Source organism: Penicillium verrucosum (assembly GCF_028828655.1).
Source record: "Penicillium verrucosum strain IBT 35672 chromosome Unknown utg000002l_segment0_segment0, whole genome shotgun sequence".
Classification (NCBI taxonomy): Eukaryota; Fungi; Ascomycota; class Eurotiomycetes; order Eurotiales; family Aspergillaceae; genus Penicillium; species Penicillium verrucosum.
In genome coordinates this window covers 294,783-311,532 of record NW_026643211.1, presented here as the reverse complement: position 1 = coordinate 311,532, position 16,750 = coordinate 294,783, and the positions used below count along the sequence as shown (strand labels likewise).

The window sequence follows — 16,750 nt, the reverse complement described above, 5'->3', positions numbered from 1 at the left end:
ATATGACTTTCTCCAAGGTCTAACATGGTGGTTTTATGGAAATCTAGTACGTAAGAGAGATGTATTGAAGATATTTTGCCATCTATTTATGTACTATGCCTAGTTCGAATGGATACTCGCCTATTATTCATGAAGTATATGCTAACATAACATAACTAAATAACCTGGACAAAGTTGTATATATAAAAAAGAACAATGTACCTGTACCTGATCACCCGTTGTCAGACCATAACCCGACAAGTACCAGATACGTCACGGGTAGCCCTGGCTTACCTCAGCGTGCCAGCCGACCCCTCGAACAAACTTGTGTATGTCCGACCCCCACGAGGAAATTTGCTGTCGCTTTTAAACGTCATATTCAGTTAAGGTATGTACTCTTCTTTGTTGAATCTATGAGGATTTAAGAAAAAAAAATTTACCACTTCACTTTTTACGCTTTTTTTTTTTTTTCCACCTACTAACTGATCCTAGGTGTAAAATAGGCAAGTCTAAATCTGTTCGCCGACTCCCGCCCCCCATTAACTGAGTCTTCAGGCGTCCGCAGGGCCTCCGAGAACTCTCTTCCCTGATCAACTGTCGCCTCGCCAAGATGAGCGCCCCTCCGCCGAACGAAGCTGAGAAGAACATCGAGATCTGGAAAGTCAAGAAGCTGATCAAGCGTCTTGAATCCGCTCGTGGAAATGGAACCTCCATGATTTCGCTCATTATCCGTGCGCTGTCACTACCCCCGCCACCTACTGTCACCGCTAACATGTCAATTCAGCCCCCAAGGATCAGATCAGCAGAGCAGCCAAGATGTTGGCTGAAGAGTATGTACGTGAAACCATATCCCTCCCTTCTGTCTACGCCGAACGTCGTCTAATCGCACAATAGGGTACCGCCTCTAACATTAAGTCTCGAGTGAACCGACTCTCCGTCCTGTCGGCCATTACCTCTACTCAGCAGCGTCTGAAGCTGTACAACAAGGTCCCCCCCAATGGACTGGTCGTGTACTGTGGTGAAATTATCACCTCGGAAGGAAAGGAGCGCAAGATTAACATCGACTTCGAACCGTTCAAGCCCATCAACACTTCCCTCTACCTTTGTGATAACAAGTTCCACACTGAAGCCTTGAGTGAGCTTCTTGAGGCTGATCAGAAGTTTGGTTTCATTGTCATGGACGGTAACGGTACTCTGTTCGGTACTCTCAGTGGTAACACTCGTGAGATCCTTCAGCGCCTCTCCGTTGATCTGCCCAAGAAGCACGTGAGTGGCCCCGGACTAATTGAGTACGATGTTCGTCCATACTGATCCCCACAGGGCCGTGGTGGTCAATCCGCTCTGCGTTTCTCGCGTCTCCGCGAGGAAAAGCGTCACAACTACGTCCGCAAGATCGCCGAGTTGGCTGTTCAGAACTACATCACAAACGACAAGGCCAACGTCGCCGGTCTGGTGTTGGCTGGTTCCGCCGATTTCAAGAACGATCTTAACCAGTCCGACCTGTTCGATGGTCGTCTGCAATCCAAGGTTATCAAGATTGTCGATGTTTCCTACGGTGGCGAGAACGGCTTCAACCAGGCCATTGAATTGGCTGGCGAGACCCTGAGCAACGTCAAGTTCGTTCAGGAAAAGAAGCTTATTGGCCAGTACTTCCAGGAGATTAGCCAAGACACCGGCAAGGTTTGCTACGGTATTGAAGACACACTCAAGGCAATGGAGCTCGGTGCTGCTGAAATCTTGATCGTCCACGAGAACTTGGAGCTCACTCGCTGGGTCATGAAGAACGCCGAAGGCAGCACGATCATCGTCCACACAAACAAGGCCCAGGAAGCCAACAAGGACCTCTTCCGGGACAAGGAAACTGGATTGGATATGGAGGTTGTCGAATCAGGCTCTTTCCTCGAATGGCTTGCTGAGGCCTACAAGGACTTCGGTGCCAACCTGGAGTTCGTGTCTGACCGATCCGGCGAAGGAAACCAGTTCGTCAAGGGATTCGGTGGTATCGGTGCCATTCTCCGATACAAGGTCAACTTTGAACAGCTTGCCGATCTCAGCGATGATGACGAGTTCTACGACGGTATGTTTTTCTTTTCTTTTCTTTTCTTTTCTTTTCTTTTTTTTTTTCCCTGTGTGTTTATGTTCATACTAACTTATCTCTGAAGATTGACGGTATTGCCCCCTCGCAGAGAGCGAGGATGAACGGCCAGAAGCTCCCGCGGCGAGTCTTTTGACGGCTCGCCCTGTGGATCATACAGGCGGCTCCCGCAATGGAACCAAGGCATCCGTAAAGGATAACAAAAAAAGGTCTGGTCCAAGCTCCGTGAAGCTGCTCAGAGGTGAGACATCCAGATAGACCATCGCTCAGGGGTTTGACTCTAATGTTTTGAGTACAGTGTCGTCCAAGCTCCAAGATACGCACACTGAGGTCACCTCGGTGTCTGAGATGAATGAAGATGAGGTTTTAAATTGCAATTTGAAAGGTTGGGTGCAGTTGTCTGCAACATTTGGTCATCCACCGCTGCTTGCACTGCTTACTCTATGTGAGCCGGATGGCGTTGGATTGTTTTCTATTTCTCAGCCAGTTTTGTCGTTTCGTCTCTGAATGGCATTATCTGGTACTTCGCTCGTTATTTGCTCGTTTTTTTAAAAAAGCACCCGAAAGGGTTGATATAGAAGGTGCTACTTTATTGTTTATTAATTTGCTGTTTTATCTTGCGGTGTACACTTTGTCCATATCATCCATCGACAGTGCGTACATTTTAATTTCATTCATTCGTATAGTAAATCGAAATAGTATCTTCAACATACATGACATAACGCTTTCAGTGCGTTTGCAAAATCATCAATGCGTTGCTCCCAAAAAAGACCAAGGTGAGTCTCCAATTAGAACCAGTCGGTCAAGTTAAGCATTACTTGCACTTAACTGATCTTTCCAGGTTCCCAAATCCCTACATGCCTCAGTGACTTGACGCAAATCATTGAGAGCCTTGTGGACGGCCTCTTTGTTCTCATCTGAGGGTGTCCTTCCACACTCAACGAAAAATATATACTGCCACGACTTCTTCAGACTCGGCCTTGTGTTAATGCTCGTGAGATTCAAGCCATGAGCCTTGAAGATCAACAGCGCATCTGCCAATGCACCGGGAGATGAATGATCAATCGTGAAAGTAATCAAGGTCTTGTGCGTGGTTCCAAGGGCAGACCCGGCTTCCAACGTAGGCGGGTTCGGCTGCTCGAATTCGAGCTGGGCAGTTCGCCCATCGAGCACATTCCTGAATATCAAGAAACGGGTAGTATTGTCTGCTCTGTCCTCGATGTTTTCCACGAGCACGTCCGTCCCGTGTTGTTCTGCCGCGAAGCGATTGGCAATGGCTGCGCCTCGTTCCGTTGTTTCCTTGGAGACAATCTCCGCCGCCTTGGACGTGGACGCGACATCCTGTCTCTCGACGCCCTTGAAGTATTTCGTCAAGAAGGTTTCGCACTGGCCCCACGCTTGCGGGTGTGTGTATAGCTTGGTTATTGAGCCGTCGTAGTCTGCCCAACCACCGGGATACGTGCCCTTGTGCACCATTAGGCAATGGTGCACTGTCAGGTAATATTCCCCGCACACTTTGACGTCTTTATATAGACCGTCTCGGTCTGCCAAGAGGTCTAATGTCTGCATCACGGAGCCATTGGTGGAGTTCTCGCACGGAATGACGGCGTAATCTGTTTCTTTGGTTTGGAGCGCGGCGAAGGCATCTGGGAATGAGACTTGAGGTTGTAGTTCGGCGGATAGTTTGCAAAAGGACTCTGCAGCGGCCTAGAACAGGGATCAATAATCAAGGTAAGTTGCATTTGCAAGGATGTGGGGTAAAGTTTGTACCTGATGCGAAAAGGACCCCAGCGGCCCGAGGAAGGCGACTTTCAAGGGAGACATTTTGAGGTATGATGTGGTCTTTTTTGGTCTTCCCCGAGTCAAATAGGCTGTACCTATTTGAATCAAATCAGATATTTGGACTGGTCATTTCATCGACAAGCGACATCGGGTCTCCGAGCGGTGAGTGGGCTGAATTCTGATGTTGGGGCAGTTCCGATATAGGCAATGAGCGACAAACAAACAAATCAAACGAAACGCGGAGTCCATGGCTCCAAGTGAAGCGTGCGATTTCATAACCGTCCAATTCAGTGTCTTTGCTCATGAAGATAAATTCACTCCGGCCCCTGATCTCTTTGCGAGGCGGGCGTCATGCATATCGGACTTACTCCTCGCTCTCCGAGCGCTTGCGTCATGAACTGACTACAAGGAAGCTCCCGTTGACTTACGACTATCTACATCCCCAACCCTCGCATCTTCTGAACCTCACACTCCGTGATATCCTCCCACAATCCCAGAGTCCCGCCGATTATGCGACTCTACCGTCATTACAGAACCCGTCCCCCCTCCCAGTCGGTCACCACTTAATCTACTTCCCGCCGCAGGTGACCTTGTCGCAACTACTTCCGGACTGTACAGATACGTTACACACGCCGGGCGAACCGTTTAATCGACGCCTTTGGGCAGGCGGAAACCTAAGATTTCCCGTGCGCAGTCCGCCTTTAGATGGTAGTCGCGCAGTGTGCATAGAATCCATCCGCAATGTGACAGTGAAGGGTCGCGAGGGTGACGAGAAAGTAATTGTCACCATCGAGCGACGCGTTGGCAATGTCTCCGAACAAGAAACAGCCGACAAGACCTGGGACCGGATATGGAAAGAGAACGAAGAGAATGTGGGAGAATCGTCGGTCATTGAGAACCGGGATCTCATTTTCATGCGTCTAAAAACTAGCGCCCAAATCGAGGCCGATAAGGCGCAGTTCGGAAAGCCTGGTAGGACTGTGAAACGTGAGCATATACTCTCCACCATTGAGTGTAATATAAAATGTGCTAATTCTTCTGGCGCAATAAAGCTCCCTCCGACGCGACATTCCGCCATACCATCATACCTACTAAAGCGCTGCTGTTCCGATTCTCGGCATTGACTTTCAATGCCCATTCCATTCACCTTGACAAGGGCTATACTCAGAACCAGGAGGGGTATCCCAATCTTTTGGTGCATGGTCCGTTGACGCTCACGCTTCTGTTGAGTGTGCTTCAGCAACAGCTGAGTAGATTGAATCTCTGCATCAGTGACATTGAATATAAGAATATAGTGCCGCTTTTTGTTGAACAGGAGCTAGTGATTTGTGGCAAGCCTAAGAATGATACTGGGACTTGGGATGTGTGGATTGAAGGTCCAGATGGAGGGTTGGCTGTCCGGGGTACTGCGCGGACGAGGTCGGAATAATACGATAAATGATACGGACTGTGAAGCACTAATACCAGATCATTACAGAATGTAGGTGAAAAGGCAAAATGGGTGCAATTTATACAGACAGTCGGCTACTAAACCAAACTACATGTGCATATATCCGTATGATGAGTGATGTTGAATAGTACAACGAGGCCTATATAGTATGTATTAGAACAAGGATTCTTCTCGTAAAAGTGATACTGGGAGGTAATAAGAATAAATTGTAAACCTGTCTATGTAATCTCTTCATACTTGGAATAGACGGTCATGTGTGTGGACAGAAGGAAGTATGATGACGCTGCATTCCATTGAATGGAAGCAGCCTAAATTGAAATACCTTTCTGTAATATAATATGATGCAAGTTGTATGCAGAAACTGGTGATGCATGTGTTGAACTGCATTGACAGCGCTAATATTGATTTCGTCGGAGTTCAACATTCTTGGCAAGCCAGAATGTATGATGAGATATTAATAGTTGTAATCGTGTTAACCCTGGAACTACTTAGCTAAGGTTATTATAAGATGCATGTAGTTAAATAAACTGTGGTGTGGAGTAACCGCGATACTATCATTAATAGCTAGGATATAACTATCTCGCTTCGTATACTCCGTACCATACAAAACACTAAGCCAGGCAGAATGTACGATGTTCTCTGACCAAAACGTATATTTCTCTAGAAACCATAGCAGAATCTTAAATTCCAGGCAGGGAAAGGTTTATCAATTCCCTGGATATAACATGTATAAGAGAGAGAGAAAAGCGGACAGACCGTATTGGAAATCATGGGAATCTACCACCAGCCCCTAGAAATTCCCCAGTAACATAGGTCGACTGATCACCTAGCAAAAATATCACACTGTTGGCAATCTCCTCAGTACTGGCCAGTGTGAGGCTGAAGAAAAGTAATGTTACGTTAAACCATGATGCTCTCATGTAGACCACCTCGAGTAGATCGGTGTAGATCATCTGCATCATCTGGCGATCAAGCTCACTCGGCCCGGCAACATTTGTACGGGTTATGGCCCGAAGGGTGGGACAAAGTGGTCAAAAGAAGAGCCATGGTTTAGATAACTACGTATCTCATTTCAAAACAGAAGTTCAAACCGAAAGAAATTCCCCCAAACACTGGGTTCTCCTACTGAAATTCCAAGTAATCTAACACCGCGTTCAACTCTGCAGACTCGCCTAACTCCTGCCCCAATTCTGCTACAATCGTCCTCGCAGCTTTCATATAGATGGAAATTTGCTGCTTGCAATACCGAGCACTCCCGGTGGATTCCATATACTTGCGGGCGAAGAGCTTGACGTCGTTGTCTGTGGTGCGTTGTTTGAGAATATGTAGTAGTTGCATATTTCCACCATCCGATTGAATGCTGTGGATGATGGGGAAGGAGAATTTGCCCTCCGTAATGTCCTCGCAGAAACCCTTGTTCTCGGTATAGGCTTCAGACCAGAGATTAAGATAGTCATCTTTGATCTGGAAGATGATTCCTAGTAGATGAACGATGGGAACAAGGTTCCTGAAAAGGTACGATATCATTTGTTAGCCACAAAATGAAAATGAAAGGCAGCCAGAAAAAGAAAAACGTACTTCTCACTCTCACTCTCCAGTTGCAACAATCGGATAGCGAGACGGAAAAGACCTCCGGTCTTATTCGACACCATCTCTAAATACTGCTCTTCGGTAGGACAATTGAGCGAGTCCCGCCAGAACAGGTCCATCCCTTGGCCCCGATGCAAATTGAGCAGTTCTTCGGTGAAGATCTCAAGTGCCTTGGGGCTATTGAGGGCATAGAGTCGCTGTTGGGCCAAGAAATAGGCGTAGTTGGCCGAATTGATAGTTTGAGCAACCCCAAAGATCCGATGAGCGACAGGACGGCCTCGTCGCAAGAGAGACATATCTTGGATGTCATCAATTCTGTATACCATTAGCAGATAATCAGGAATGGAAGGCAAAGAGTAGACCAAACATACAATAAAGATGCAGTGTGCAAGAGCTCAATTACAGAGGTAATGACTTTGAGGCTCTCCTCGGGAACTTGAAGCCATTGATTGAAACTACCTATAAGTTTGTTTCGGAAGTTTTTCCCAGAACACGCCAGAAGATAGTCGATGGGAGCAGCAATGATCTGATCAAGAGGGTGGGTAAAGGTTAGTTTTGGTGACTATCACAGAAACCCAGCTTTGGGTTGACACACGCTTTCATTGTCCCCCGCGGGATGATTGACCATAGCAATCTCGGGCGGCATCTTGATCGTAGCAAAGTTGGGCGCTATCTCAATTGGTGAGACTTCCTCCACGGTTGAGTCCAACCCGTTCTTAGATAACTGTTTCTCGTCCAGGGCAGGGGGACTCGACGTCGGGGTCCAATTGTGTTTGTGCGGATCCTGTAAGGCTGTAAACATGTTTAGTTCAAACAAAGCCGCCATTGCTCGAGGTGGTAGGGTTGCTTCCATGATATCGGTGGTTTTGTGACAATAATCCAAGACAACAGGGTTGTTTTAGATAATTCATATCATCTGTTTCTCGTCAGGTAAGCCAAATTCCTGATTTCCTGATCCTGGTTTTTTTACTTAAAAAAGCAAAGCAAAACAAAACATCAATAAACCAGCGATAACAATATTGATCATCGAGCATGACCCAGTTTCCCCAAGCTGATCGTGATAACCGTACGGAGTCAACGGAGCAAGTGCATACGGAGTACTTCATGTGTACAATGTACCTACACACATGTCATAGGTGCATGAAGATGTAAGATGCAGCCATATTTCTTCACTTATCGACGTAAGAAGGCAGGATCTTCATAAAACCTAGTCAGACAGAATTCTAGTCAAGAGTGTAATTAACGTGAAGATTGACAGTAAATACGTGGGTGAACAATATTGAATTATTTTGAGATGAATATCTTCATATTCCTCAGCCAACTGTTACCATATTTCCTAAAATAGTAACTCATTTACATGCAAAGTGGCTGAGTATAAGATTGCCACCCTTTTCTAGACTAGAACGAATAAAACAGAAACAATTTGCATCCAAGTTGAACTGCCTCGAATATTTCAAAAAGAAATATCTGATATGACTGCATGTATTTGTGTCTAGACCTTGTGCTCCCCAGATGGGCCAATTCTAGATACACAGATGCGTGCGTGGCTACTATTGCATTATCACTGCAAAACATTTATTGTGATAGCTTTGCATATGACTGATTAGATCTTAATTCCCTCAAATTTGAAGAGGACAGTCGGCAATGGAAGCAATGCGAAGAACTGTACCTAGGCAGAACGCCCCTATACATTCGTAGACTGACTAGTGTCGACATTGGAATGGGATTTTTTGAGGCTATAGATTGGTATATCCAGATACATACATTGAGTAACTGGAGAAGTGTTTTTTAAAATGCGTCTGTGTTTCATTCTACAATATAAATCTTTTCTTTCCTTTCTTTCTCCCTTTCCTTCGTTCTGATCCCATCTCACAACACTCAACCTCTGAATCCGAACAATTTCACCAAGACGACGATGACCTTAATAAAAACGATCGATCATTGGCTATACTTGAATGATTTTAGTCCGGGTGTTTTGGCATTGTTTACCTTATCTGCTTTCTTGTTATTCTGGGTGCTTGGGCCTCGGAGGTCCGAGAAGGTCCCATTTGTAGATGGGAGAACATCCGGCGAATTCTTTCACATTGGATCCCAACGCCAATTTGCCCATCATGGGGCTGACATAGTGAAAGCTGCCCAATCGAGGGTGGATAAATGGTCATTGCCAGGCTAATATACCGTGCTATTACAGGTTGCCCAGGCCTTCTATGTCATCACTTCCAGTGGCCAGAAGTTGGTGCTTTCAGGGGAGTATGTGATGAGCAATCTATGGTAGATTACTACTGTGTGTGGGGAAAAAGCAAGAGAAAGATTCTTAATTGCTAAAACTAATAATGCAGGGGTTTATATACCCTGCAACCCATCTGAACATTGCTCATTGTAGCAAACAACAAATAGCAAACAAATCTCAAAAGGCTCAGTCTGCAGCAAACAATCATGCATGCATGCATGGGAGTTCAACAGTATGCCAACGAACTACGCAGTCATCCTCATCTGAGTCATGGTCCAAGTTTGGAAATAGTACGTGTTGTTTATCGATGGCTTTGATCGTAAGGCTGAATTGCTTAACATTGCCTCAAAGGGAGGAACTTTCCCTTCTGTGGCCCCTCCTACCAAGGCGGTCTTCAAGATCCGCAGTTCTAAACATCGCGAGGTCGTCGAACAAAGCTGGCTCGAGATTGATAAGGATGAGAATCGGATGTTTGCAGATATTGGATCCAAGGTAAGCAAGTAATTTAAAGGCCGGTGGTGTTCAGGAAATGCGGATCTGATGAAATGGAGTCCATTGAGGGAAGAGGAATTAGGGCTAGGGGATCTGAGACTAGAACCAAGGTTGATGCCTGAACCCTTAGGTCATACAACATGCATAGCACATCCTTTTAGGCACAGACCATCTATCACAAGTTGTTCCGGTTTATATACTAACTATTGAGCCATAACTAGTTAACTAGTTACTAGAAACAAGTAACTAACTAATAGCTAGCAGTGTGAGTTGTCGAAACAGATGGAATGTGGATGGACCCATATTACGTATTACATAATCAACGGACCCCGGAGAAACTCTCCCCGAAGCTAGCTTTGCACACCTTTTTTCTTTCCACCTGTCCTTCTCTTTCTTTCTTCAACCACACAGTAATTTGGCTATTCTGTGAGCGGCTGTAATGATCTAAGCCTGTGATCAATTAACCATTTTGCATCTTATTCTTTCTCAAGATGGATGTCTTCTGGGCGGCTCCCCCGGTCATTAGGTATGCACGTCCCTATTCGCCGAGCCTCAAGCTCTCATTACTGACTTGTTATTCAGGACCCTTACAGCCTTGACTCTGGTTCAATCCGCTTTGATGTATAGCGGCTTACTGAGCTTCTATTGGGCGCCATTCCTGCCGAGCATGATATTCTCGTGGCCGCCGCAGATCTACCGGCTGGTCACACCATTTCTACTAACCGGACCACAATTTTCTTTCGTCTTTGATCTCTACCTCAGTATGATGCCTCGGTATCACATTGGCCTAGCCTGATCAGAGTGCTAATGTACCGATAGTGTACCACTACGGCAGTGCTGCAGAAAAGAGCATGGCCCCTGGAGAGTTCTTCATCTATCTCCTATTCGTAGCTTTCAACATCATGGTAAGTGGCTCAATAGAGTCTGCTTCTTTTTTTTTGTTTCCTGCATTCGCGTTCATATCCAATCCCTCGCTATAACTGCCCGCCCAGCTTCGAAATCTAGCTGAATTCGGTTCCTGAAGGCGAGGGAGAGCACCCCTGCATCTGTGCAACACCATCATAATTCGCAAAATTCAGGTGTTGTGCAGGTGTGGGCATGGTGGGATTTCTTTCGAGCTCACTGGCGTGATTTCATATCGCGTCGGTATCGGAGGTGCCCTACATTTCTATATACATCATCTATTCTTTTCCAATACCATCCACATCCTATTTTACTTTTCATCCTGGTAGTCCAACACATCTCTTCCAAATTTGCTAACTTTCCTAAGCTCACTGCAGGTGGTTATCTGGGAGCGCCTTTCCTCTTGTCCCGTAAGCTTGCCGTAATTGGTTCCATTCTCACGCAGACACTGACTTGAAACCAGCCTTGATCATGGCTTTCGTCTACACGTTCTCCCAGACGAACCGAGGAACGAAGACGAGATTCTGGGTCGTTGACATCCCGGTGGTATTCCTGCCATACGCAATGCTTCTCGTCGGCATGGTGACGAACGGGTGGTATAGCGTGATGATAGATATCACGGGCATTGTCGCTGCCCATACTTATGATTTCCTCACACGCATCTATCCGACTTTCGGTGGTGGAAGAAATTTCATCACAGTCCCCGGCTTCGTGGAGAGATACTTTACCCAACATGACCCCAATAGCGGATACCGAGGATATGGAACGGCGAGCCGCGCACCACGGCCAGCTGAGCAACCCTCGTCGGCGTCAACGTCAGGATCATCCTGGGGCAGCTGGACCTCTTCGGGTTCTTGGAACGGCAGAGGCGCTGGCCGGAGACTCGGTTAGATCGAGAGCCATACAGGCTCTACGTATGTTGTGGCCCTGCATGTAACAGACGTTCCGGCGTTTATTGTGTCTACATGGACTTGTGACAGATAGTGATAACTAGTTAGTTAATAGTGATAATTGACAAGAACACGGTTTTGGGCATGTATCTGTCCACAAATACAGATTTCTTGAACCCCAGTAGTTAATTGTCATTGAAAATCTTTTATTAGATCAATTAGATTATTTCTTCCAATAATCTATAATATTAGCAAAACGTCTTAAAATTGGAAGTCCTTGGAACCGGAGGCGTAAAAAAGTCGAGAACTCCAAATCACGTGGTTCCTTCTCCAGGCGCTAAACCACTTCGGGCGCTGGAGCTGCCGCACTCGCAAAATTTCCTTCGACAAATTTTCGGGGTTTTCACCGCGCATCCTTCAACGACAACCAACAAAATGGCAGTCGTCAAGACCTCGGAGATGGACTACGCCATCAAGCCTGAAGCGTCCGTTCCTTCCGTTGATACATCGGATTGGCCGCTTCTGCTTAAGAACTATGAGAAGCGTACGCTTGTCCTTAAAACTCCACGCTTGACCAGCCGACATTGACTTTTTCTGTAGTGCTCGTTCGGACCGGTCACTTCACCCCTATCCCTGCTGGCTCCTCTCCCTTGAGCCGTGACTTGAAGTCATACATCAGCTCCGGTGTCATCAACCTTGACAAGCCCTCCAACCCTTCCAGCCATGAAGTCGTGGCTTGGATGAAGCGGATCCTCAGGTAAATTAAAATCCATCAAATCCCCTCAATGGTTTCGCACTTTTGCTAACCATCTTACCCTCTGTAGATCCGAGAAGACTGGTCACAGTGGTACCCTTGATCCCAAGGTTACCGGATGTTTGATTGTCTGCATTGACCGTGCCACCCGCCTGGTCAAGTCCCAGCAGGGTGCCGGTAAGGAGTATGTCTGTGTGATCCGTCTCCACGACAAGATCCCCGGTGGCGAGGCCCAGTTTGTCCGCGCTCTGGAGACCTTGACCGGTGCGCTCTTCCAGCGTCCCCCTCTGATCTCTGCCGTCAAGCGTCAGCTCCGTATCCGTACCATCCACGAGAGCAAGAACTACGAGTTCGACAACGAGCGCCACCTCGGTGTCTTCTGGGTCAGCTGTGAGGCTGGTACCTACATCCGTACCCTCTGTGTCCACCTGGGTCTCCTCCTCGGTGTCGGTGCCCACATGCAGGAACTTCGCCGTGTTCGCTCTGGAGCCATGGCCGAGGACTCTAGTATGGTCACTCTGCACGATGTTATGGACGCCCAGTGGGTTTACGACAACAACCGCGATGAGTCTTACCTCCGCAAGGTCATCAGCCCTCTGGAGTCTCTCCTCACCGGCTACAAGCGTATTGTCGTCAAGGACAGCGCTGTCAACGCCGTCTGCTACGGTGCCAAGCTCATGATTCCTGGTCTTCTCCGCTACGGTATGTGAACATCTTCCCCCTGAGTTTTTATTTTTATTTTTATTTTTTATTTCTGGGCCATCACTAACTTTTTTCCTTCAGAGGCCGGTATTGAGTGCCACGAGGAGGTTGTCCTCATGACCACCAAGGGTGAGGCTATCGCCATTGGTATCGCTCAGATGTCCACTGTCGAGCTCACCACCTGCGACCACGGCGTTGTTGCCAAGGTCAAGCGTTGCATCATGGAGCGTGACCTCTACCCCCGCCGCTGGGGCTTGGGACCTACTGCCCTTGAGAAGAAGAAGATGAAGACCGCCGGAACTCTCGATGTAAGTGGCTGAACTGCCTTTGCTTTCGTACAGCTTACTAACTTTTTTCTCTCAGAAATTCGGCCGCACCAACGAGGCTACTCCCGCTCAGTGGAAGAGCGAGTACAAGGACTTCAACCTTCCCGTCACCGGAACCTCCGCTGTTGCCCCCGCCACTGAGACTAAGACCGAGACCGAGACCCCCAAGGCGGAGTCCGCCGAGCCCGTGAAGGAGGAGGTCGAAGACAAGAAGCGCAAGCGCGACAGCGAGACAGCCGAGGAGAAGGCCGAGCGCAAGAAGAAGAAGAAGGAGAAGAAGGAGAAGAAGGAGCGCCGGAAGTCCAAGCAGGATGATAGCGATGACAGCGACTAGATGCACTCCAGGAAGGCCGTCAGGTCCCTTTCCTGTACCATATTTTGCTATTTCCGGAGTCTTGGGTCAAAAGGGAAATTTGTTCTATTCCAGAGTTTCATATTGAAGGCTGCCTATCTGTTGAATCTACCATTCTTTTAAATCTGAGTAACGTTAGCAAGTGGACTACGTACATGCAGCGCTTTGCTTTGTCCATAATGTTATTTTTGGGGTTTATATCCAAGTATATTGGCTAGACTTCGGGAATATATATGTAGCTATATACACGGGATAAGACTTTCTTGTCTTTATGAGGCATCATGGCAGGATGGTCGTGTGACCGCTCAGTGACCGCTCAGTGATCACTACTTCCTAGGTATGCGCATAACACCATGAGAAAAACCCTCTTCTAGGTAGAACTTTGGAATGGACTCGGCAAAGGGGAAAGGCCGCAATCATCAAATATCTTCTTCCCCCTCCACACTCATTAATATCCCTAACTGCCAATATGCCATCGCTCCCCGGACTTTTCTCTTCATTAGTATCCGGATTGTGGAGAAATGATACTCAACTCTTTGAGATCCCCAAACACAACACGCTAGCTGGACTACCCGTTGAGCTATTGCTGTCAATAGCCGATTTCCTCCCTCTGGTTGATGCGATCTGCATTTCCCTCTGCAATAATCGACTCTTTGATACGTTTCACCATCGGAATCATTCCATGCTGCCATCAGGAATAGACAAACTTCCCCTTTTGAAGCGCCTAGAACGAGATCTACCAAGCTACTTTATTTGCTATACTTGTCACCTTCTTCACAAGTATGATGCCTCGCAAGACTTTGGTCCCCGCTCGATCTTCGAGAGTAAAGCTGGGCCTCTTTCATGCTTCTCAAAATGGAGGCCAACGTTGGAACTAGCGATTTCGTCGCGTCAGGCCCGGTACATAATTAGCTTCTTACACCTTCAGCTTGCCATGAAGGGATTCTACCATGGCCCGCAATTTGGAATTAGCACAGAGGCCATATGCTACACTCAAGTTCAACACCACCTCAGACCGTCCGCCAGCCCTGAAAAAAACACCCTTTTCTCGATTGATGCACAGATTTGTTGCAAGCCTCCGGGTCTTGTTCTAAGGACTCAAGAAATAATGTCTGTTTCGGGTCATAAGCAATATCTAATGGATTGTAACCCAAGAGCGCAACCTGAGAAAATAGGAGAATCTCCCTTGACTATGTTTATTTGCCAGCACATTCATCGGGAAAAGCTTGCCGGCTTAATAAACCCCGTTGTGAAGGCTTAAAGCTCCTATGTCCACCTACAAGTGTGACCATTGCCATACCGATTTCCGTATTGAAATGTGCGAATACGGCACCGAGTTGGCTCTGATAATCACAACGTGGTTCAACCTCGGCGATGGTCTATCTCCAGATGATCCCCGTTGGAAACGGCATGCCGGGTTAACGTACCCTCTCCACACTAGCAAAGTGAGACGGAGCCCATGGAATGTGAAAAACACTCCCCGAGTCTTTTTTGAAAATGCGTCGCCTCGGTCGTTAGCAGCCTTGCGGGACTGCAATCTTTCCTATCTCAAAAATGGACGATACAAAAAGGTTATGTATAAACTGAGTTAGAAGGGCTCTGGTATACACCTCGTAAATCAAGCTGGTTCTTTTAAGGGATAGGGAGTTGAAAGGAAGGCAGTCGCTGTTGTTGGTTGTTAGATGGGATTACCACGAGGCTTCGATAAAGGAAAGTGCTGATCCCTATACTTTCTCTCAGTATAATTCTTCATCTAGTTCTATATCTCCTTGATAGGGTTTAAATCAGGTAAAAAGGTAGGCTGTTCTATCAAGAAATCAAGAGTCTCTTTAGTAGTATGCCTAGGCGTATTATCGTATATAACAATCAGATCTTACTCCCTTCTTACACGGAAGAAAGTTTAATATAGGATTCACTATATAGGTGTAGGGAATTCTAAAGTGAATTAAATCTGAACTGCATCGAAATTGAATCGAAATTAGGAAGAAAATTGGCAATGCGCAGAACTGACGGTAATATGGTCTAGTTATATGTTACAACCTGCCCCTGGAATGGCGAGTTACACACTAGGTCAAAACGCCATTATATCTAAGCATTACGCTCAGATAGACCAGTTCCGATATAAATAGTGCATGACATGACACTATAACTCTTCTTCCTCACGGCCCCCAACCCCGACTCCCATAAGGGGTACGACAAGACACTCTCGCCGTGGTACGCTCTGTGCGAGAAGAGCGGTTTCTTCTCCGGTATGTCATGACCTCCAAAAAAGGGCAAGGAGAGTGGGGTTTATTTCACCCCAGCTACCTGGATCACCAATGCGGCAATGGAACTCATCAAGCCAATTTTGAACAACGTTCGCAACAGACTGCTGGAGGTGATCCGAGCGCAACTCGAGGAAGGCAGGTATGCCGGTTGCTGGTTCGTGGCGTACTTGGCCTTCCTGGTCAAAAAATACCGGCCGAAGAAGACCCCAGAGGAGGAGGCCAAGGATAGACTCCCGGGGGAGGTCGATAGACAACCACTGCTTTTCAGGTCATATGTGTCTGGTGACTCCAGCACTCCGTCTGCTACGTTTACCAAGAAAACCACTACGATCAACACAGTCTGTGCGGTTGCGTCGTTCCTACTTTCTCTCGGCGTTGCCTTCTATACGGCCCTGAAAGACCAACAGACTAAGGAGACTACAGACAGACTTGCGCGGGGTATAGAAGCCTTGCAAAATGCTCGGCCTACGGTGCCTGAGCAGCCTGAGCAGCCCGTGCTACTGGAGGAATTTGTTGATCTACATCGGCGGGTTGGTAGGATTGAAACGACGGTGCATGGATAAGTACTGAAGAAGAATGGGCTTATATGCTGTTTTCGGTTCGGTTCGGTTCGGTTCCGTTTGGTTGGCTTGGTATATATATTTATTCAAAGCAATACGTGAAGCAAAAATGACATTTAACATGTTCAACCTCACATTGCACCATGCACTTCGACGTCAGAAATCTACTCTGATCTTAGATCCACGTAGGGAAACAACTTGAGCGTCTACCTGGACTTTTGAGATATCCAAAAAAAAAACTAGCCCATTTATCAACGATAGATTAATCTCCCTGCACTTTAAGGTTAAATTTGATACTAGAAGTGTATGCATGTTGTAGGTATAAATGTATGTTGTAGGCATAACCGCAAATGGAGGCGGTCAATGCTTGTCCTCGAT

General features: G+C 47.0%; 8 protein-coding genes across 8 annotated transcripts; 6 read left to right on the top strand and 2 right to left on the bottom strand.

Moving 5' to 3' along the window:
• The first annotated feature begins 532 nt into the window (after nucleotides 1-532).
• N7516_005754 (translation termination factor eRF1) lies at nucleotides 533-2,605 on the top strand. The gene is made up of 6 exons (XM_057218474.1): nucleotides 533-710; nucleotides 764-813; nucleotides 874-1,245; nucleotides 1,300-2,056; nucleotides 2,166-2,315; nucleotides 2,373-2,605. The coding sequence occupies exons 1-6, from the start codon at nucleotides 590-592 to the stop codon at nucleotides 2,579-2,581; spliced, it is 1,659 nt and encodes a 552-aa protein (XP_057072565.1). The 5' UTR covers nucleotides 533-589; the 3' UTR covers nucleotides 2,582-2,605.
• A 276-nt stretch (nucleotides 2,606-2,881) lies between these two features.
• On the bottom strand, nucleotides 2,882-3,898 carry N7516_005753 (prephenate dehydratase PHA2; the record flags this gene model as incomplete). The annotated part of the gene is made up of 2 exons (XM_057218473.1): nucleotides 2,882-3,781; nucleotides 3,845-3,898. 2 exons carry the CDS (start codon nucleotides 3,896-3,898, stop codon nucleotides 2,882-2,884), a joined length of 954 nt encoding a protein of 317 aa, XP_057072564.1.
• A 260-nt stretch (nucleotides 3,899-4,158) lies between these two features.
• On the top strand, nucleotides 4,159-5,285 carry N7516_005752 (uncharacterized protein; the record flags this gene model as incomplete). The annotated part of the gene is made up of 2 exons (XM_057218472.1): nucleotides 4,159-4,843; nucleotides 4,909-5,285. 2 exons carry the CDS (start codon nucleotides 4,159-4,161, stop codon nucleotides 5,283-5,285), a joined length of 1,062 nt encoding a protein of 353 aa, XP_057072563.1.
• A 1,143-nt stretch (nucleotides 5,286-6,428) lies between these two features.
• Nucleotides 6,429-7,749, bottom strand: N7516_005751 (FPP/GGPP synthase family protein; the record flags this gene model as incomplete). Its single annotated transcript, XM_057218471.1, has 4 exons — nucleotides 6,429-6,813; nucleotides 6,885-7,211; nucleotides 7,268-7,422; nucleotides 7,492-7,749. 4 exons carry the CDS (start codon nucleotides 7,747-7,749, stop codon nucleotides 6,429-6,431), a joined length of 1,125 nt encoding a protein of 374 aa, XP_057072562.1.
• Nucleotides 7,750-9,433: 1,684 nt separating this feature from the next.
• N7516_005750 (uncharacterized protein) lies at nucleotides 9,434-9,667 on the top strand (the record flags this gene model as incomplete). The annotated part of the gene is given in 3 exon segments (XM_057218470.1): nucleotides 9,434-9,445; nucleotides 9,478-9,618; nucleotides 9,638-9,667. The coding sequence occupies 3 exon segments, from the start codon at nucleotides 9,434-9,436 to the stop codon at nucleotides 9,665-9,667; spliced, it is 183 nt and encodes a 60-aa protein (XP_057072561.1).
• Nucleotides 9,668-10,109: 442 nt separating this feature from the next.
• N7516_005749 (uncharacterized protein) lies at nucleotides 10,110-11,412 on the top strand (the record flags this gene model as incomplete). Its single annotated transcript, XM_057218469.1, has 5 exons — nucleotides 10,110-10,144; nucleotides 10,201-10,379; nucleotides 10,438-10,523; nucleotides 10,889-10,931; nucleotides 10,985-11,412. The coding sequence occupies 5 exons, from the start codon at nucleotides 10,110-10,112 to the stop codon at nucleotides 11,410-11,412; spliced, it is 771 nt and encodes a 256-aa protein (XP_057072560.1).
• A 434-nt stretch (nucleotides 11,413-11,846) lies between these two features.
• On the top strand, nucleotides 11,847-13,527 carry cbf5 (pseudouridine synthase CBF5; the record flags this gene model as incomplete). The annotated part of the gene is made up of 5 exons (XM_057218468.1): nucleotides 11,847-11,955; nucleotides 12,012-12,168; nucleotides 12,236-12,867; nucleotides 12,949-13,175; nucleotides 13,231-13,527. 5 exons carry the CDS (start codon nucleotides 11,847-11,849, stop codon nucleotides 13,525-13,527), a joined length of 1,422 nt encoding a protein of 473 aa, XP_057072559.1.
• Nucleotides 13,528-15,871: 2,344 nt separating this feature from the next.
• Nucleotides 15,872-16,375, top strand: N7516_005747 (uncharacterized protein; the record flags this gene model as incomplete). The annotated part of the gene is made up of 1 exon (XM_057218467.1): nucleotides 15,872-16,375. One exon carries the CDS (start codon nucleotides 15,872-15,874, stop codon nucleotides 16,373-16,375), a length of 504 nt encoding a protein of 167 aa, XP_057072558.1.
• Nucleotides 16,376-16,750: the final 375 nt, after the last annotated feature.

Bases quoted from the DNA above. Each gene is read 5' to 3' on its own strand.
- N7516_005754 (XM_057218474.1), top strand. From the start codon at position 590: ATGAGCGCCCCTCCGCCGAACGAAGCTGAGAAGAACATCGAGATCTGG. The intron at 711-763 runs GTGCGCTGTCAC...ATGTCAATTCAG, and splicing joins CATGATTTCGCTCATTATCC to CCCCCAAGGATCAGATCAGC. The intron at 2,057-2,165 runs GTATGTTTTTCT...GCCCCCTCGCAG, and splicing joins TGATGACGAGTTCTACGACG to AGAGCGAGGATGAACGGCCA.